Source organism: Episyrphus balteatus, chromosome X (genome assembly GCF_945859705.1).
Source record: "Episyrphus balteatus chromosome X, idEpiBalt1.1, whole genome shotgun sequence".
In the NCBI taxonomy this organism is placed as follows: Eukaryota; Metazoa; Arthropoda; class Insecta; order Diptera; family Syrphidae; genus Episyrphus; species Episyrphus balteatus.
Genome location: NC_079138.1, coordinates 3,678,737 through 3,700,968, shown reverse-complemented (window position 1 = coordinate 3,700,968; position 22,232 = coordinate 3,678,737). Strand labels below are relative to the sequence as shown.

Sequence of the window (22,232 nt, the reverse complement as noted above, 5' to 3'; positions counted from 1 at the left end):
GTTGCTATTGTGAACAGGTACCTGATGTGCTTTTTCTAATTTCTTTGTTTGTACTCGTTCTCCGGTTTACCAGTTTAATGCCAGTGCCAGGCATAGAGAAAGGAATATATTGGTATACGCTAGCGTTGCCAACCCATTCATTCAAAATTATGCTTAACTTGAAAAAAATTATGCCTCAATTTAGATTTCATAGTTTATGCAAAAAAAGATATAATAATATATTAATTTTTAGTCTTTTTTATCAAAATATTTAAAAAATTACACCGGCACACAAAAAAAAAAAAAGTGTCATGAACCAGAAACCAGACCTATCTTTCTATATGTTTTTGGGCACGCTGAATCCGAATTTGAAGTCCGTTTGGCCATATCACCGTCCAGTTTTGAGCTGTGAGTGCATTTTGTTTGAATTTTTATGACTTTTTTGGAGTTTTTTGCATTTTTCTCAAAACTGAAGGGTGACCAGGCAAAACGGACTTTAGCGGTCCCAAAAACATATAGAAAGATAGGTCTGCTTCCTGGTACATGAAACTTTTTTTTTTGTGTGCCGGGTATGACAGCGACATGTCGCGACAGTGCTAGCACACAACAAAAAAAAGTTGTATGAACCAGAAACCAGACCTATCTTTCTATATGTTTTTGGGACCGCTGAATCCGAATTTCAAGTCCGTTTTGCCCGGTCACCCTCCAGTTTTGAGAAAAGTGTAAAAAAGACCCCAAAATATACCTTTTTTTGAGTTTTTTGCATATTACTCAAAACTGGAGGGTGACAGGGCCAAATTGAAATTCGGATTCAGCGGTCCCAAAAACATATAGAAAGATAGGTCTGGTTTCTGGTTCATGACACTTTTTTTTTTTTGTGTGCCGGTGTTATTATAAGAATCTTTTAAAATATAAATCAAAAGTGGAATGAAAAAAAAAAAAATAAATTGCACGACTGGGGTCGCACGTACTTGCTTTTATGCTTAAAGTAACAATAATGTTAAAGCTTTTTATTCAAGAAATTTAAAATTTCATAAGTAGTATAAAAAAATTAAATCTGTTTTTATAATTAAACTCCGTTTTAAATTATCTTAAAAAAAAAAAATATGCCATTTTATTTCTTGTATAAAAAGGTATTTTAAGAAAAAAATTTTCGAAAATTGTATTAGCCTTTTTTTAAAAAAGTAATTTTTTATATATAAAATTTTTTGACCATTTTTAAAAAAAAAAGTTGGTATGCCATTTTGAAGAAATAATTAATTTACACATAAAAACTAAATTTCAAAATTTTTCATTGATCCGTTTTCAAAAAATTGATTTTTCGAAAAAAAATTTTGAACTATTTTTTAAAAAACCAAAAATGCGTTTTTTGAAAATTTTCTAAAATTTTATTATTATCTTTACTTACACACTTTTGTATAAAAATTTTCATTTAAATCGGGTTAATGTTGTACGAGATATTCAGAAACTAAAAAAACCGTTCTATGACAGGTACCGTTAATAACGGTACAAGAAATATTTTTTTTATTTCAGAAGTTGGCTCTTATGTGTAGTACTACACACAAAAATTTTAATCAAAATCGTTAGAGCCGTTTTTGAAAAAAATTAACTTTTCTATTTCCGTTATATGACAGGTACCTACCGTTAGTTTTGGTCATAAAAAAAAAATTTCAATTTCCCCTCTAGGGAATCACCAAAAACTGCTAACTACCAAGTTTGAAGAAAATCACTTCACTCGCTTAGGCTGCAGCTCCAGATAGAGACAGACACACAGCAGACAGACAGACAGACAGACAGACAGAATTGCCGGACCCACTTTTTTGGCATTCTCCATCATCGTAATGTCATGTAAAATTGTTATCTCGAGTTCGATTTGTTTTACGAATCCTAAACTTGCCCTATAGTACCTATATCGCAAGTAAAAATATGCCTTTTTGGCAAAAAATAAGCCTCAATGCCTTAGCTAATAAAATTATGCCTAAAAGGCATAATAATGCCTCAGTTGGCAACGCTGGGTATACCTCCTCTATACGGCCAGGTATGTATCATAAATGATAGTTCTTTGAGCTCGGTAGCCTTTGTTCTTATCTCTCATGCTTTCTTTTTACAGGACACAGACAGGGATGGAAAATGGCATTTTTTGAATTGTACTAAAAATTTCACTACACTCAAATTGTAACATTTATTTTGGTTCAAAAAATCCGAAATTTAAACTTCAAAAAATAGATCTGTCGTTTGTTAACACTTTCGGCTTTATTCGTTTTTTTGAAATCTTAGATTGCAAGAGAATTTTTAAGAATTAGATTGAAAAATTGTATTTTTGTACTATGTACAATTGTGTCGACTTTTTCATGTCTGGCACACAGAGTTCAGTCAATGAGAGTAGAGTTTATCTGGAAGAAAGTTGTGACTTCAGCAAATTTAAGTCAGCAGTATTGAAGAGGGTAATGTTTGGTCTTGCAGGGTATCGGCTATTTTGATGAAATGTGATATTTTCAATATCTCGACTACAGAAAATTTGGAATGCAATAGTTCCGATGACAACACAATATTTTGGTTGCTAAGACTTGGAAAGGAAATGGGGTTTCGAAATACCCGAATTCAATTATAGCATACTTCCTATTATCGTATAGAACTTTGTATATTATATATAAAGGCGTTCGTTATTTAGGTTTTTTTTCTAATTTTTTCAGATTTTTATTTTGACGCTAGATGGAACCCCAAGACGGTTTAATTTTTTTTTTTTTCATTTGAAATAGGTATATGTTTGATGAGGTTCTTGTCTAGATTAAACACCGTTCAAAAAGGTATTAACAATTTTTCTAGGTTAAGTCAGGCAGTGCAATCAAAAAGATTTGCGGCACATACTTCGCTTACGAATGTTTTATTCCAGAGTTCAAAACTTTAAATCGTTCTCCCCGCTTGAACCAAACCAAAGGATTTTTGTGTGCTGATTCTGAATCCAAAATCAAAATTTCACTGGAACGTCACGTTTTCGAAATATTTAAATATTTAACAGGTCAAAAACGCGTTTTTTGGTACGTTTGATGTTGAATTTCATAATCGTTAAATTTTTTTTTTGCCAAACTACTTATGCAATCTCCAAAAAGCATATTTTATCGTCTTAAATATGTAATTTTTTTTTTCAAAATAATTTTTTTCTAGAAGTAATCTTAAGTTAATTTTTTAAGTCAATTTCAGTTTTCGACTCCTGACTTAGATGAAAAAAAAAGTAAAATATTACCTAAAATATGTATTTTAAATCAAACGTCAAAAAATATTTCATTAAATATAAGTTTTTGGGACTTTATAGCGAAAATAGTGATGAGCAGAGCTATCAAAAACTAGACGTGATGAAACAATTCTATAAACAGTTTTGAATTCAGCTAATTAAAATTTTTTGTTTTTTGCCGACCAGTGTAATCAGACATACGTATGAAATATCTTCATCGTTTCCAACCTTTTACTATAAAAAAAAATACAAATTATTTTTCACATAAAAAATAAATATTTCATGAAAAAACGCAAAATTTAGAAGCCACTTATTTTATATTACAAGTGTTGTACAAAAACGGTCTTGCCCCCATTTCCTCTATATAAAGCTCAGATTCCTTAAAATAAATCAAGCTAATGAAAAATAGCTTTTGACAGCTCTTCTTTTCAATCAAATATACATTTGCAGGTGTAGGCACGGTAGAGTTCCATTAATCCGACTTGCAATATTAAAAAGTGGTATTTCCACCATTAAAAAAAAAAAAAAAACTATAAACGCTTATTGTGTAAAAGCAGATATATTAAATGTGGATTTTCACGCTTTTCGTCCAAAAATGTCCAACAACAATATTTGTTATATCAAAATTTAAAGACTGTAAATTTTAAAATTTGTCGTTAAATTAAATATGCTGTTAGGGGAAAAAAAAACTTAAAATCAACGAAAAATTACTTTGATTTAACTATTTTTCGGAATGATTTTGCGTTAAAGACGCCAGTATTATGCTTGTGCCACAAAATCTTTCTTCTGTATTCCTAAAGTAAATTTGAAGGCTAAGGGCCCTATGCAAAAATTTGGAATTTATCAAATTTTCTATCAATTTAAAATTTCTAGTTGAATAAAAATGAAAGGTTTGCAAATCGTTAACTCCGATTTAACCTATCAAAATTGTATGTGTTAACTCTGACAGACAAAAGGCAAGAATTGTCTCTGATTTGCAACAAAATCTTACCACGTAACTGAAGACACCTCTTTTTTGTGACGTGTGCGAATTTGGTTTATACTTTTTCATGTCGCTAGAACTTTTTTCGGTCACAATATTTTATAGAGAATCAAGTATGAAATTGATGTAGAATATTCCAAGGAATTCGAATATTGTATTCACAATTCCGAAAAAAAATATTTTCACCCTTATAAAGAGACTTTTTTGTGACCACTTTTTTTTAAAAAATCGTAATTTTTTTTATTTTTTTCCTGCCAAATTCACACCCGTGTGCCGACAGAGGGTTAATAAACCATAAGCTTGAGTTGGTATTATTATCGAAAGATGAGTTCGTATGAATTAGTGTAACAGCGCTATCTTAAAAAAAAATTATATTCGTTCTTGTTGATTCTCATGAATTCGAGTCACCTAACATATTTAAAAATGGATTGATTCATGTCATTAAAACTTTGAGTTTTTCTGCGGCGACATATTGTTATGCTGGATTTTTTAATGCCGTATTTTTACGTTATTTCCACTATATTATAAATTTCTATAACTTTTTTTTTTATTAAAAATTCGTATTCTGAAAAAAATGCAGTTAATGAGACTCATCTGTAGTATGTTCTAGTCCTATCTTATCAATGCAGAAATTGCTATTGCATATCCTTTTATTCCTTTGAAACTTTATGTGTCATGCGCAAAAAAAAGAAACAAAATTATAGAAGAGCGGGAATATTTGTTTGAAAGATTTTATGTGTTTGTTTTTGTTTTGAAAGTCCTTGTTTTAGTAGGTGCATATTTTCTGTATTAAATGCGTTGGAAGTTGGTAGAAAATTTCAGTTCATCTTTAGATATTGTTAAGTCAAGAAGTAAGTTAAAGTTTGAAAGTTTAAAAAAAAAATATCAGTTAATCCTTGATAGTTTCCTGGAATTTTTTTTTGAATTAATGAACTTTTAATTGAGAAATTATTGTGTTTTGTGACAAAAAAGTTTGTGCATTTGAAAAAAAATAGAAATAGCTAGTGAATTTTAAAAGCACATATAGCTATTAAAAATATTAGATATTGAAAATTTTTCTAACACTGTAAGTTGAAACAAAATTTAAATAATTTTTAATTATATTAAATCTTTGCAAAATGTTGATCTAGAAAAATTATTGCTTTTTTTTTTTTTAATTTGGTATTTTTGCTTTTTTATTTTTTTTTTTTTCAAATTTTCAATTAATTTTTTTGCATACTCGTACCTTAGAGCACTCAAATAATATTATCTACATATCTATAATATTCATATATAGAAAAAACATATACGCATTAATGAAATTTTGCCATTATTTAGGGAGTTAAATTCGGCGATAGAGTTTGGCTCTTGATATAATTATTGAACATATATCTGTTATTTGCCAGGATATAGGTATATCCAATTTGTGCAATAGATATGAGTTTAGGAATACTCTGTGATAACTGAGTTTGAATTCAATTTTGAATAGATACCCGAATGGCAGGAAGGCCTTCAGGGATGATTTGATTTCATCTCTTCATCCAGAAAATATGGTATAGATTGATTTTGTTTTTGTTTTTTTTTTTTTTAATTTTTCAGTAAAACAGTTTGATTTCTTGTTTTGAAAAAGCTTAAAGAGTTACAAATATAGCTCAGTAGGAATATGCACAGACAATGGGGTTGACTGGAAAAAAGGGGATTAAGCACGATAATTGTACGTGAGAAAGTCATAAGAAAAGAAACCAGGTTGTGTGCTTTAGATAAAAACAAATATTTAAAAAATAATTGTTTGTCAATAATTTTCTTGTATTTTAAATTAATAAGGTCATAAGACTTAAGAATAGTTTTTTAAAGTGAAAAAATTTATATTTAAAACAGAGATTACGATACTTTGTCCACTGGTAGGTTTGTCGTTGGCAAACGATTTCCACCGGAATTTTGTGCAAGTATTTTGTATGTACAGTTATGTATGCCATATCAAATGGAAGCTTATATTATTTGTATAAAGTCAAATTAAATTTACTAGTACTCTATGCAAAAAGATATTGAGTGTTAAAAAAAGACCATCTTTTTTGAACTTAATTAATAAAAAACAATTTTAAATAAAAAAAGAATAAAATAATAAATTTGAGGTTAAAAAAAATTTTCCATTTGTACCTATAACTTAGAATTCTGTTAAAAGTTTTCAACACTTCTGCAATTATTTTTCTATCGACTAAAAAATTTATGATATATAATTTCAAACAGGGTTGTAAAAAATCATTTTTTTAATGCATTTGTTTTTCATGCATATTAAAAATAAAATTTTGTTAGTGAAAAAAATTTCCAATAAAAAAAGTATTTAGTGCTAATAAAAAAAAAAAAATTAATTGAAAATAAAAGTAAAAATATTTTACATTAAAAAAAAGTTTTATTGCAAGTAAAAAATTTTCTTTATTGAAAAAAAAAAAAAAAAAAAAAATTAATTCAAAATGTGTGCATTAAATTTTTTTTTTTTTTTAATATTCGTTTAATTTCTTAAAATTTTTGCTATTTAACCACACATCAGCTATTTCAACTATGTATATATGTATAATATTAGCCTGATTTAAGGCCAAGTATAGTCAAAAATTGTAAAAAAATTCGGCGAATATTCAAAAAAAAAAAAAAATATTTTTCAAATCATTTTTTAATGCAATTTTTATTTCAGTTGCAATAAATATTTTGTTTTAATGCAAATTATTTTATTTGCAACAAATATTTTTTTTTTAATTGCAAATGCATTTTTTTTTGTTCAATTGATATTTTTACAATCTTGCTTTCAAATAAGCTATAGTAGATTTTTGTAAATAGTTCAAGCTGTACGTTGATTCAAAGTGAACTTTTTTTCGTGGATGTAGCAGAGGTTAATAAATATGAAAGGTTATATCCTCAGAGTGAACACTAAAAAAAAAGATTTCTATTTAAATGATATATGATACAAAAAAAATTATTTTCTAAACGGATAGTCGTAGAAAGTTGATTATTTTTTTGTATTTGTTTAATAAATTTGTAAAAAGAATTGGGTAATTTTTTTTTTAAACAATGCCGGGGGTAGATTTTCGACAATGTTGTAGGAGAAATTTTTAACAGAAACTTGGTATAACTCAAGTTGGAAAGATAATGATTTTTTTCTACGTCGCTGATTTTCGAAATATGATTTTTTTTTTAAAACAACTGTTTATTAGGGTGTTTTTTTATTTTTAGGAATTTTTGAAGTCTTGCAGAAAATTTCAAACTTACAAGTGCGATTCATTTACAAACGAGTGCCAAAAATTGGATATTTGAATATTATTTAACCGAAAAACTGGACGACACTTTACTTGACCTTTTTTTTAACCATTTTTTATTAATATTTTTTTTTTTTATTTTGATAAAGACAAAAGTGAAGTTTATAGAGGAGATAGATAATCGGCAGGACTATGCAAATTTTCTATTAATTTTATAGTCAAATTTCTGAGATAATGGTAAAAGGATTGTCTTTTTTTAACACATAAAAGTACTTTCAACTTCTTAAACGATCATTTTAATTTAACTTTTAATTGAAACAAAAAAAAAAAATCTTCTTTTCAAAATCAACATTTTGCCATATTATCTTTAAAAAGTTTGAAATAAAAACAATAAGCTTTATTATTTCTATTTCCAAAACCAAACCAAAGCGTCACTAGCTGCTATTTAAAAGAGAAAATATACCTTACGGAAATTTCTACTGTTTTGCTGAATTTTAACTTTGGATCTTGCTTTTGCAAGTTTAACAAAAACAAAAAATCTAGTTCTAAGAATTCATAAATAAAAAAAAAAATCTTAGCTTTACTGACAATAAATAACACTAAGTTAAATAAATATTTGTTAAAATAATAAAAAAAAATCACAACTAAAAATGAATAGATACTGTCCAACTTGTTTAAAAAGCTTTGACTCTACATCGATGAAATGTAGCGTTTGCCACAAATCTGCCCATTTAACTTGTGAGGGTTTTGCAGTTCATGCTGATTTTTATAGAAATGTTTGGAGAGACAATAATGTTAATTTTACTTGCATTGATTGCAAATTAGATATTTATAATATGGGCCGATCATCATCATTCACTAGACGTCAGCAAAGAAATCCAGATTTAGCGGAAATAATACCAATTCCGTTCCCAAATAGAAGAACTAGGATAATGCGGCAACAAAATTCGTCAAATACAAGATATTCATCCACAACAACAATACATCAAAGAATAACATCTGACGAACAACATAATAGATGCATATACACCGTTGCATCTACACACTTGAGGCAGCCGTCATATTTTGAAGAATATACAAGTAGTTTGGAAAATAGAAATTATTCTGCAATGTATGGTCAAAGGACGAATTTTTCAACAAATATTGAACCAAGGCAAACTAATAGAAGTTTATTTTCCAATGATTACCATGAAGACACAGCATTTAATCAAGATTTAGGATCGACTTCTTTAGGATTTTTAAGCTCTTTGGAACAACCAACACAATTTCTTGACAACATCACTTTTTTACCACCAACAACAACAGCAACAATAACAACAATAACAACAACAACAACAACAACAACATGTTATTCAACGCATGCAAACAATACCTTCCTCCAAGCGATGCTCAACACCTACATTGAACCAGAATTTACTTCACAACCACCGGCCACAAGCCCCACCTATACCCTGAGATTTTCACCAATAATTTCACCAATTATTTCACCCACAATTTCACCCATAATTTCACCCATACTTTCACCAACAATTTCTGAATCTGTCCGATATAGACGACCAATATCCTATTCTATTGACGATTGCCTGCGAACATTGACAAGTTCATTAGATACATTGAATTCGCAATCAATTGACACACCAAATGAGACAACAAATCAACAATCTGTGGCCTCGAATGTGTATGAAAATCCTAATTACTCAGCTCCATCAACAATAACATCAAGAATGAATGAATATCAAAGTATATCAACGCCTTCATTCGAAATGATGCAAAATGATGCATTAGATTTCTCTCAAAATATTATAACTCCACCAATTTCCAATCAGCCAATTTATGGAATACAAAATTACACACCATCCACATCAGCAATTCCATCTCCGAATTTTCCAGCTTTTTACCAATTTTCACCACCAATCCCAGAAATAACCCATTCAACAACCGAAACTGCATCAAGATATCGCAGTTTTGTCAGTGATATTTATGAAACAAGGAATACCGATGGATATCTCCATCAGGAAATTGGTGATGGACTTAATTCAGCAAATTTTAATTTAAATTTTGACTTGACAGAACAAAATCAGCCACCACAATCATTTAGTGATATGACACCTCAATATCCAAATACTTGCAACACGTCTACATTTACGTCACAGACTTGTACGACTGCAACAATTGGCAGTAGGGATCAAGGGTATCTTCCTTCTGCTTCAACAGAAATTGAGGAACCACCGACAAAATTCCGTAAAATAGGTAATAATCGAGAACACAACACTTCTGTAAATCAAAATAACAACAACAACAACGAAGAAGAAGAATTATCTCATCGAAATTCAATGCGCATTAATAATTTTAATGAGATACCAGTTCCAACACAAATTAATACATTTCCAATACCAAGGATATCAACTATCCCTAATTTAAGTGCCTTTTCATCACAAACTAGACAAAGACAACCATCATCCACACAAACATCCGCCACAGTCACAACAACAACATCATCATCATCATCATCATCATCATCATCAGAAAATTATTTAAGACTATCAAGTATTTCAGAAGATCCTAGCCGATATGTAGAGGACATTATGTCGAGATTGTGCTTTTGTTATAATTTTCAAAGAAGTTTAAGTGGCAGCATTTCCGATGAAGCGATCCAAGTAGAATTCTCACGATTCGGTCAGGGAATTCTCTGGATACCATTATTTATACCATCGTCAATAACGATTATTAACCAAATTTGTAGAACAAACAGATTGTTACAACCCCAACAAAGACATCAAACAATGTGTGCATTGAACATAAATGCGTTTGTACGATCAAAAAGTTCACGTTTAATTTGGGTTGCAGTTTCGCATCCGGCAAGTAATTTACCACCAATATTATTCAATACATCAGCAAATTTAATGCAATCATCCATAAATAATACATGGATGACCTCCATTATTTATGATTATGCTGAATCGATGTGTCCCATTCTAATGCGAAGGTTTCAGAATATGCCAAATTGTATTGGCAGACTTAGTATTTGGAGTAAGTTAATTACCTCAGCTGGAATGATTCATTTTTTAATGGATTGTTTTTTTTTACGTCGTCCTACTCCAAATAGGTAAATAACTAATCTTTATAGTAAAAATAAAGTCGCTTTTTGAGGTTATACATTTTTTTTTGTGGCGCACAGTGGGCCAGATTTTTATTTTTCGTTGCAAAATTTATGACTTTTGAATGTGTTAAGATATTTTAATATTTTTTTTTTTTTTTTGTAAATAGACGTAAAACATATAGCTTTGAATTTGATGAGTTTCAATAAAATGGAAGTTTTAAAAATTTTCTCCTGTACTCAATCCTACTATTCTACCAAATTTCAAGATTCTACAATATTTCAAAGTGCAAATGGGAGTATACCATGCCCCTTAAATGGAAAATTTATCATTAGAATACAGCTCAATTGCATTTTTAATGATATCTACAATAAAAAAAAAATATGAACAATAAATTAATAGAAATATCCTTTTTTAATAATGCAACAAATTTTAAAGAATTGGCTCACTGTACTTTATGACAGGAATGTCAAAGAAATTAACAAGTAATTTCGTTCTCATAATTGTGTGAATCAAAGTTGTTAAAACATCATTTAAAAAAATGCATTTATAACTTAAAAAAATATTTATTGCAAATAAAAATTTTTTTTTTTTAATATTCGTCGAATATCTTACAATTTCAACTATTTGACCATACATCAGCTATGTCAACTATAACATTGAGCCCAATGACGAATATTAGAAAAAAACATTTTTTTTTTGTCAGTGCAGAAAAGGGTTGGGGTCGAAATTCTGTATGGGCCAAAATTCGGATTCCAAAATTCTATATTCCAAAATTCTGTATTTTAAAATTCTATAAATTCAAAATTCTGTATTTTAAAATTCTGTAAATTCATAATTCTGTATTCTAAAGTTCTGTAAATACAAAATTCTGGATTTCAAAATTCTGTATTCCAAAATTCTGTAAATGATAAAAGAAAAATTGTTTTGATAATGAAAAAAGTGCGCACTTTTTTCATTATCAAAACAATGTTTCTGTTATCATTTACAGAATTTTGGATTACAGATTTTTTATATTTTCTATGCAGAACCTTGAAGCAGTTTGCGTTCGACAGCTTAAGTTAAGTGTTATGAGTTAATCGTGATATAAAATTAATTCAGAAAAATGTAAAATATTACATCATTAAAACCTAATAAAAACACATGGAAAATGAAAATATTTTTTTTAATGAAAAATCTCGGAAAATTTTTCGGAAAATAGGGTACTTAACTCAAATTAGTCATGCACTTAATAACTCCATTCGAATTTTTTCGAAAAAATTTTTTTGAGAAAAATGAATTTCAAGCCAGCAGAACACGAAAAAGCTAGCAGAACATGAAAATCTGGGAAAATTCATCGGAAAATGGAGCACTTATTTTTTCGAAAAAGTGGAATTTTTTGAAAAAAAAAAAAACAAATTTGTATGGAAAATGAAAATATTTTTTTTTTTAATTTTTCCATTAAAAAAAAAATATTTTCATTTTCCATACAAATTCATGTTCTACTAACTTGAATTTGTTTTTTTTCGAAAATTTTTTTCTAAAATTGGGTAATTAACTCAAATTAGTTAAGCACTTAATTATTCAAGATAATTTGAAAAAAAATTTTTTTCGAATAGGTGGTATCACAGAAAAAAAAAAAGAAATTTTTTTTTTTTTCCGAATTTTTGTTTGGCACCTAAATATTATACCAAACCCGAATTTTTTACTAACAGTTTAAGGCATTTTCTGGTAATTGCTCTGCTAAATTTAAATCGAGTTAGCAGAACATTAAGTTTTTCCAAAAGTAGGGGAGCACTTGATATAATTTTGGGGTACTTGCTCTGCTTACTTGTTTTAAAAGCAGAATATTGGATTTGCAGAATTTTGAAAAACAGAATTTTGGATTTACAGAATTTCAAAAAAACAGAATAATAGAAAAGCAGAACAATGAAATGCAGAATTTTGTTCATACAGAATTTTTTCTTCAGATACAGAATTTTGGTCATACAGAATTTTGGAATGCAGAAAATTTTTTAAAATAAAAAATATTTATATCCGCTTCTTCAGAAGCAATAAATTTTTTTTATTTGTAATTTTTTTTGTTGCAATAAATATGTTTTTAATTTGAAATAGAAAACAATAATGCATTAAAAAAATGATTTTTTACAACCCTGGTTTGAGTAAAAAGTATAACTTCAATTTTTGTTTCAATGTTTTTTTTTTTTTAAATAATTTTCAGAAATCATTAATTTTTTTCTTTAACTTTTTTTTTTCGCTTCAGCCTCGAATCATATTTCGATAATCTAGATCCACCTTTTTGATGAGGAAATACATATTGAATAAATCAATAAAGCGCTGCCACCTGTTGAAAAGTTTTATTTTGTTAAATTCTCATTCAACTTAATTTCGTATCCAAATCTTGAAAGTACCAGTTTTTATATACACAAATGAAAAAAAAAAAAAAAAAAAAAAAAAACTACAGATGAGACTACCAATCAATAAGAAATATTTTTTGTTATTAAAAATGTAAAATAAACATCTAAAATTTAAATGTTATATGTTTTTTTTTTTCAAAAAAACACAAAATATTTAACAAGATATTTAGTAAAATAAAAAAAAAAAATATCAACGAATACTCTTTTATGTATAAAAAAAATTAAAACATAATATATTTTACAAAAAAAAAAAAATATATTTATGTATGCATGCTGTAAATATGTGATGTTAATTTACTGCAATATGTCAGTTGCACCAATTGTCACAACGTAACTAAAGAGCCCTCAAACGGTTGTCAATTTATCAAAACGATATTTTTTGAAAAATAATACAAAATTTAATGGAATGGTATTGCCATTGTCGATTATCAATATTTTCGATAAACTTTGGAACTTGAGGATTATTGTAAAATAATTGTGTACTAGTTTGGCAAAAAAAAATTAGTATACCGACTCAGTATATCAAATTAGCAAGATGTTTTCTTGTAGGGGCTTAAACGTTCTATAAAAAGTTCCTTGGCAGCAAATTAATTGCTTTAACCGTTAAGAAGATATTCGTTCTTCGATTATCTTCTAAACGGTTAAAGTAATTAATTTGCTGCCTAGGAACTTTTTATAGAACGTTTAAGCCCCTACAAGAAAACATCTTGCTAGTTTGAAAATATTGAATTTTCAGTGAATTAGAAAATTTTGAAAAGTAAAAAAATGTTTTCATATTTTTTTTTAACTTTGACCTCGAATATCTTTAGAATGGTTAGATTATTGAAAAAAATTATTAAGACCTTTTTTGTGGACCAATCTGTTTCCTATAAGAATAAGTCTTGCGCGTTTGATTATTATAATTTTTCAATTTGTTACAAAATTAAGAACAAAAAACGAATTTTTAAAGATTTTCTCGATTTTTGGACCTCAAATATCTATTAAACGGTTAGATAAACGAAAAAAGAGTATGAGGTGTTTTTTTGTAGAGCGTTCAATTTCCTACAAGAATAAGCAAAGTAATTTGCAAAAAAGTCGATTTATAAAAAAAATATTTTTTTTTTGTAGAAGCTTGATGCAAAAATGGAAAATTTAAAAGCGGAGGACCTTCCCATTAATATAAAGAGCTCATATTTAGTGTGTATATTCTAGAGGTGTCTAGCAATCGATTTTTCGATTTTTTTTTGACCCACCGTAATACTGAGGGAAAAAATAAATTGAAGTTAAAACGTTGTTATTTCAAAGTTGAACTACTTTGAATTATGTGACTTTAAGATACGAAACCATCAAAAATTAACTTAATTTCCACGTTGATTTTAAAATGTTCATCTTCAACGCAAAATCATTGCGAAAAATAGTTAAATCAATGTGGTTTTCATTGTTTTATGGTGGTTTTTCCGTCAGTGTATTTAGAAACTTTTTCATCAATTAAAAATTTCTAGTTCATGAGTAATTGAGTATATTTCTGTCTCATTTAAAATTTAAATTAAACACTTTTTGGGATGAAAATTATCCACAGTGTTCTTTATTTCACTTTGAAAATGAATTAAGATATTTTGTTTTTCTAATTTTTGTCGAATACAAAAACTTTGATTCTGGTTTACAATAATCCTTAAATAATAGTTTCTATCGTTTTGTCCAGTTTAAAGTAAAAATTTCCCATCAATTTTATTGAAGAAAGATTTAAATTCTAAAATTTATTCTAGCATTAAAAATTTATAATTAATATCAATACTGTATTGTCGACAATTCCGAGCCGTTTATCAGTAGTTTATAACACAAAAACAAAAAAAAAAAAACGACATCTCTCTTCGAGATTTTTTTTTAGGACATATCGAATTTAAATTGATTTATAATGAATGAAAATGGCATTTTAAAACTATTTTTGAAAATTGAAAGTTGTGAACTTAATAAATATAAAAAGAAATTTTATAATGAACCTTTTTGGGGTAACTTGTTAAATAATAATGAAAAAAAAAAAAAAAAAATATCCAATATACAAAAATAAACTAAGGCTTAAAAAGACTGAGTCTATTTTGGATAAATCAACTATATATTTTCATTTCACTAAAATGTGTTCTGCACAAAAAACTAATAAATTGTATGTTCTTATACAAAATTTGGGGCTAATATTTCCAAAATAAAAAAAAAAAAAAAAAAAAATGTGATATGTGTTAATAAAAAAAAAAAATATATTATATCTATATTGTATATATATTTGGTGTTTTGGTATAAACATGATATCAACATGTAAAATCAACTAATTCGTTGATACTTTTTGTTTGTATTTTCACTATTTTTTTTATCACGAAACTGAACTTACATCACGAGGTGACTGCAATTATTAATTATTTATTAAACAAAAAATGTAAAAAGTTGTTAACCAACATTTTTTCATAACCATTTAATGAAAAATTCACATTTTTTTTATAAATCATGTTTATACAAACACTATACAGAAATAAATGTTATATATCTAACTATTATTATATAATTGCATATTTGTGTATTTATTTATTATAAAAATACTTTTGTATTTATGAATTTAAAAAAAAAAAACCCCTATATCAGAATCCATCCTTTAAAACTAATTGTAAGTTTTTAAAATTTAATGTACATTCAAATTAAAATCTAAAAAAAAAAAACAACCTTCTACAAATTAATATTAAATGTAAAAATATTCAATATTGAAGCGTAATTATTCTAAATTTGTATCAAATACAAAAATCCAAGGTTTTAAATAAACACCTTTGGTAGCCATTTAAGGACTTACTTAAGTTTTATAACAAAACACATACGAAAATAATTTCGAATAAATATGTAAGCAAAAAATGGTTTCATTTGTATAAAAAATATCAAAAATCACTAAATAATAATTAAACTATTTGTATAAAAAAAAAATATTTACTGTCATTATAGTCAACTATCAGATCAGATTATTTTATTAAAAAAAAAAATATAATTAAAAAATCGATTTCTTGAACCACCCTGATTATTATTGTGTGTTTAAAAATAAATAAAAAAAAAAAACAAAACAAATTAAATGTGATCAATGTATTAATAAAACGAATTTAAATAATAAATATGAAAATATTAGATGTACCTTCGCTTACATAAATTATATATGAATATTGAAAATTAAATAAATGTTTTATGTTAGATGTAAATTTAGTGTTTTATTATGTTGCTGTGCTCTACGCTAGATTTTATACAAAAGTTAAACAATTTGTAATGAATGATGTGAATTTTAGTTTTGAAACTGAGGTAAACTTGTCGGATTCAAGAATTTTTCCAAAGAAGTTACAGTAAAATTCAGACTTTAAAGAAAGAACTTTGTTCAGTTACTAATTTCTAAAACGATTTTTATTTATAAAATCATATTATAAGAACTGACGATGAAGTAACAAACGATTAACATAATGAAATAGACCACTTTATAAGCTTTCAAATAAAAATCAAATTATTGAAATCGGTTCATTTAGTCGAAAGTTCTTAGATAACAAACATACATTTGTTGTTATGCGTTTAAATTTCAAATAATTCTTTTCTAGTCTTTTTTTTTAAACATTAAAACTATTTTTAAAGCTTTTAAATTATTAAAATCAAATTATATTGAATTCCATAATATGTAAATGAACATGCATAAAGTTCTTGCATTAAAAATAATATACACCCAAGAGATTCATCACAAGCTTTAAAGTCAAATTAATAACTCAGCGATAAAATAATAATTATATTTTAAATCTGACTTCTCCCCTCAGCACGTGATGCGACTTTTTAATTTAATAAATCGTTTGCATGTCATAACTATTTAAACAACACATTATTATTATTATTATTGAAATCTATCTTGCTACATATAACTTTGATAAATCAAAATAGGATGATAAAATCACGCTTGACCAGAAATTGACAAATTGAAACTTCTATTTGAACTCAATGCAATCGAATTAAAATGCATAAATTTCTATATTTAGTAATAGTCCATTGAAATGTTACATTAACCTTGCATTTTGGGTGGGACAAGATTTATTTGTTTTGATTTGTAGGGGAGGTTAATGTGAGTATACAATCCAGTTTTCGGGGTTGTCCGCCATCTTGGAAAAAGGGATGTAAACTGTTTTTTATCGATATCTTGCGAACCGTAAGTCCCACAAAAAAATGTCTAAAACGATTTTGTAGATAATTTATTTCTCTACAATTTTGATTGAGGTACTTTTTTCTGTAAAATTGTAAATAAGAAAGTTATACTTGAAAATAGATGTACATTTTCAAGAAAAAATTCTTTGAAGGGCCATAGCTTTTTTTTTTTTGGGATTATGGTGTCTTCTTCATTTTTAGTAAAAACCATTCAATTAAGTTGTTTTTTGAGAAAAATGTACTTAGTGACTTTTTCCTCTTAAGAGATTTGAGATATCTTGTACTTAATGAAAAAAAAATTGATTTTTGTAAGACAATGTTTACTTTTGAACAAAAATATGTTAAATTAATATGCTTTTTATGCGTCATTTTTTAAATGGGTGACTTTCAGCGTCGTCAGATAAATTAGAAACGATTTCAAGGCACATTTGGCTTTTGGTCAAAGGTACAAGCATTGGGCTATCGACAGTAAACAAAATTTCTTGGCGGGGCAGCGATGATCAAATCAAATAAATTGACATTGTCAAATTTCAATGTTGCATATTTTAGGATTTTTATATTGCAGTTTGTTTCTTATTGCGTACAAGACCAGTTAAGTACCTTTGTTCAGTTTTTGTTTTCAATTTTTAAAATAACTCTCTTATTTTTAAAATAACTCTCTTTAGATTGAAACGTGTAAGTCGAAATACAAATAAAACAAAACCAATTTTACAAATTTTGTACTTAGTGAGTTTTTCCTTTGGACCGACGATATAAGCTTTTCAATTCCCACTTTTCGGCTAATTCTAAAAACTACCTACTTAGCAAGAAATTTAAAAAAAACATTGACTTGACCCAGAAATTGTGGTGTTTGTGTAATGTGGCACACCCTGTCGTCTAATGTGGTATACTATACCACTAAAAATATAATATTTTTTACATTGTTTTGAATGGAAAAAATTAAATATTTAAATTGATTTTAATATGAAATAAGTAATTATATAGTAAAATTTAAAAAAAAATTACTAAATAATGGACATAAGAACGTTCTTGGCCTTAAATGCATGAAGAAAAAAACAGATAATACACTCTTTCAGTCCTATTCTGCTAATGTCTACCCGACAAACAATTTTGATTCTATAACGCTTTACAGGCAGAGATTAGAAATAAATCTCATCCTTTTGAAAGGTTCCTTAATAACTGTTACTTGTCGCCATTTTCAATAAAGGTAATAAAATTACCTTTATTTAAAAAAAAAGAAAAATTTCGGTCAAGGCCTGAGAGAAACCTTTATTTTATATTTTTTTATGCTTCGGTCAACCAGTGAGATTTATCGTATCAATTCCTAGAGACATGGGAGTGGTGCCATATGAAAGCTTATATTCTCAGCTACCCGATAGTGGTAAAATCGGGTTTTTGGATTTTTTTTCCAAAATTCTGAGAAAATCGCGTTTGAAAGTTGGGGTAAAATTTTTTTTCCAAAAATCCCCTAATCTTTGAACGCTCCTGGAAGCTAAACCGCTTGAGAACAATTTTTGGGAGTAATGCCAAATGATAGCTTGTGTCATGGGCCTACTCTTTGCACATTATTAGATTTTTAAAAAATCATCTTCCATGTTAAACTTTCACATCATGCCTATTTTTTCAGAATCGGGCTTAACTTTTTTTTTGACCTTTAAGTTTTCCCGGTTTGAGAACGCGTGCACCTACAGGGATGGAAGTTGTACCCAAATGTAGGTTAGAGTCGTCGCCACCTTTTGGCATCAAAAACACTTTTTTTTTTCATTTTTTTCAAAATTTCGAGATATTGCCGTTTGAAGTTGGGCGGGCGAAAACGCTTCTGGAAGCTGAACGATTTGACCTAGATATTAGAACATTGGTCTTCTGAAATATTCGAAATTGCATTGGATGTGCTTGTCGGCTCAAATCACAGTGGAAAACACATTTTCGTCTTTAGATTTTACTTTAAACGAAAAGATATATAATCTTGGGTCTAAAGAACTTTGAGAGTCTATTTAGTTCATACATTATTTAATACATAAACTTAGAAAAAAACATTCCTTTCATATTTATTTTTGCAATATAAAGACATTCTTGACATATTCGACATTTTCCTTTGAATTGAGACCATTTTTGATTTATTTTCAGCGAAAACGGTTAAAGGTTGACCTTTTCCATTTATTTTTTTTTTGTAAAAATTTCAACCATTGAGAGATATTTAAAAAAAAATCATGTGTGCAATTCACACGTGGTAGAAGTGAAACCTTAAAAAATCATTTTTCTTGCAAAAAAAAAAAAAATAGAAAAAATCTACCTATTTTTATTCTATCACCTTCAAATCCATGTTTTTATATGACAACTTATATAAATTTTATATCATCTGAAAGCTTATTGTCTTAGCTCAAAATATATATATCGATCAGGTCTATGAGACATCTACAAAAAGAGCTCGATGAAATTTCATCCAAAAAGCAAAAAAAAACATTTATTTTTATGTTCTCATGCTATTAAATCAATTTTTTTGTTTCACAACCTTTAAGAAATTGTATACCATGTGAAAGCTTATTGTTTCACCTTGTATAATGATGTATGAATCTTATTTCAAAGATGTCTACAAGAGAAGTTAGAATTTTTTTTTTAGAGGTATTTTTCAATTTTTTTCAATTTAAGATTGTGTAACTTTTAGAGCACGTACCGTTATGTGTGATATATCAAATAAAAGGTTATGTTATCAGCATGCGTATTAAAGTTAAATCAAATTTGTATGTGCACTAGATCAAAAGATATAACGTGTGTTGGAAAAGAACATCTTTTTACCGTTATCTCCGAATTTTGAATATGAAATTAATTGCAATTTTGTACAATTATAATTCATTCATCTATCTATTAAAACAAAAAAGTTATAACAAGTTGAAGTCGTGTCGCGTTTTCGTTTCATCTTGTTTTAAATCACTACGATACGAAAGAAGTTTTCACTTCAAAAACTCGAATGCATCTAATTTTTAATTTTCAATACTTCGTCGAGTTGATTTGATATATTTGACATTTAAACATGCTTCTCTTTTCGTTGTCGCTTAACCTACTGGTTCAAAAATTAACGTAAATGCATGATTAGTTTTTGAGAAACCTGCCTATACCACATTAACCAATTCTCTAAATACTATACTGATGGTGAGAAGTGTTTGTCGCTTATTTGATTCTTTTAGGTTGTATACGAATTTTACACGGGTAAAGTTAATCATGAAAAGAAGCTTCTCTTGATCATAATAGAAGCAAACTGTGCCAAATCACTTATTATCCCACGGGGTAACACACAAATGGTGTTGCTCCACTTGACTTCAACTACAAAAGCGAGATTTATGTCTATATACAAAATATCGATTTTTCTTGTTCATGGTAAATATTAAATTTAAGTTGATACTAGCGGTGTATCGTTTAAGACTGGTTAATGTTCATGGCCAATGTCAACAAGTTCTCTTCTTTTGAATTGACAACCGTTTCAATGGAGTGCAAATCTTTTGTCGTGTTAAAGGCTTTGTATATAATATATCCACATCACATACATATATTTTAAAGCCATTAAGATGTGTGATGCTTTATTTGGCATAAGGTATTTTGATGATACTCATTTTAAACAAAACAACGTAAGTCTAATTGAGTGGTTAAAGGTACTTTTATCTTAAGACTGGTGGAGTGGTGGTGTTGGTGGTAGATGAATAAAAAAGAACATTTCTTTCATTTGTCAAAGCAATTATAAGGCACTTTGTAACGAAAATAAAAATAATGATAAGATAATCGGTTTATATTCTTATGATTTTAAGACTTAGCCAGACTTTGACTTTTTAGAATGAGAAGATATAAAATAAAACACACAGAGTAATTTTTAGAATTTGTTTGTGGGTGGGTTTAAATAGACTGGAAAATATTTAAATCCTGTATTAAGACAAGTGTATCTCTGTTCTTTTAAGAGAAAGTGGGAATATAAAAGTTAATAACTTGACTGCGTTACTTTACTATAAAATTGAGTTTTTACCTAAGTAAGCTCTCAAATATGGCAATTTTAAACTATATAATAAGTTTCCCATAAAATTAAATCACATAAATAATTATTAATTTCTATTAAATATGTGTTCTTAATAGCGAATGTATTGCGTTACCAAAAATTAAATAACAAACTTAAACTTTTAAACAAAAAATACAAAAATTAGTTCATATTACAATCAAGAGGTTTAAAGCTATAATCAAATATAATTAGAAACTCTATAAAAAAGTAGTAACATAAGGTTACGCATTGGTAATTATTAGTACCGGAATAATATCATATCTTCAAATAATTTGTACTTTCATAATAATAACGTAAATATCACCAAAGGACAATATTATTTATTTGATAGTGTATAGATATTAACCATGGAACCAAATACAATTTCCATAAGAATTCAATTAATAAATTAATCTTAATCGAAAACAAAATCTTTACTAAATTATTATTTACTGTAACGCAGTGGAGCAGTAAGGCAATTGTTAATATCTAATATTAAGTTTATGCTTGAATATAAACTTAATTGAATTTTTGCAAAATGCAAAAATGCTGTCACTCTTCAAATTAAATTAATGCACAAAAACTCTGCAAAAGAATAAAAGTAGGTAATACAAATTTCATTAATATTTATGTCATAATTGCTGTAACTCAGTCACGCAATAAACACCTATACACATCTTTCAGTGACATTGAAGTTATTGATTTGTCTAGCTTTTTTCCCCCTGGCCAATGGGGCTCTCATTTATTTAAAAAGTTACATCAATTTGAATTAAATTAAATTGCATTAACTTTAAGTTTGTTTCCAACATGGTAACGCAATGTAACTAAGATTTTATTCTTTGATTAAATATAATGCAAAATAAGTTAAAAGCGGTTACAAATTTTGGTGTAGATTTTACGAAAATTTGGGTTAGATCAAAATTTTATTTAAATTTAATACTTTGATTGCATACATTTTTGAGTCTAATACAAAATTTACTGAAATTTATATATTTTTTTATTATAGGTAAAAATCAAGTTTCAAATTTATTATAATGATATTTCTTTTTTTTCTTTTTTATTATTTTTAATTATTTTAAATATTTTCTGTCTTACTTCTTAAAAATTAAACAAAAACA

General features: G+C 27.4%; 2 protein-coding genes across 5 annotated transcripts in view; one reads left to right on the top strand and one right to left on the bottom strand.

Moving 5' to 3' along the window:
- LOC129920507 (uncharacterized) overlaps positions 1–22,232 on the bottom strand; it is a 43,529-nt gene that overhangs the window by 13,373 nt on the left and 7,924 nt on the right. The gene's annotated exons all lie outside the window — the stretch shown is intronic.
- Positions 9,929–12,909, top strand: LOC129920508 (uncharacterized). Its single transcript, XM_056001792.1, has 2 exons — positions 9,929–10,526; positions 12,761–12,909. Exons 1-2 carry the CDS (start codon positions 10,006–10,008, stop codon positions 12,798–12,800), a joined length of 561 nt encoding a protein of 186 aa, XP_055857767.1. The 5' UTR covers positions 9,929–10,005; the 3' UTR covers positions 12,801–12,909.

What these genes read in the sequence shown, in the direction of transcription:
- LOC129920508 (XM_056001792.1), top strand. Translation starts at nt 10,006, where the DNA reads ATGTCGAGATTGTGCTTTTGTTATAATTTTCAAAGAAGTTTAAGTGGC. An exon ending in CGTCGTCCTACTCCAAATAG is followed by an intron (nt 10,527 to 12,760) that starts GTAAATAACTAA and finishes TTTTCGCTTCAG; the next exon opens with CCTCGAATCATATTTCGATA.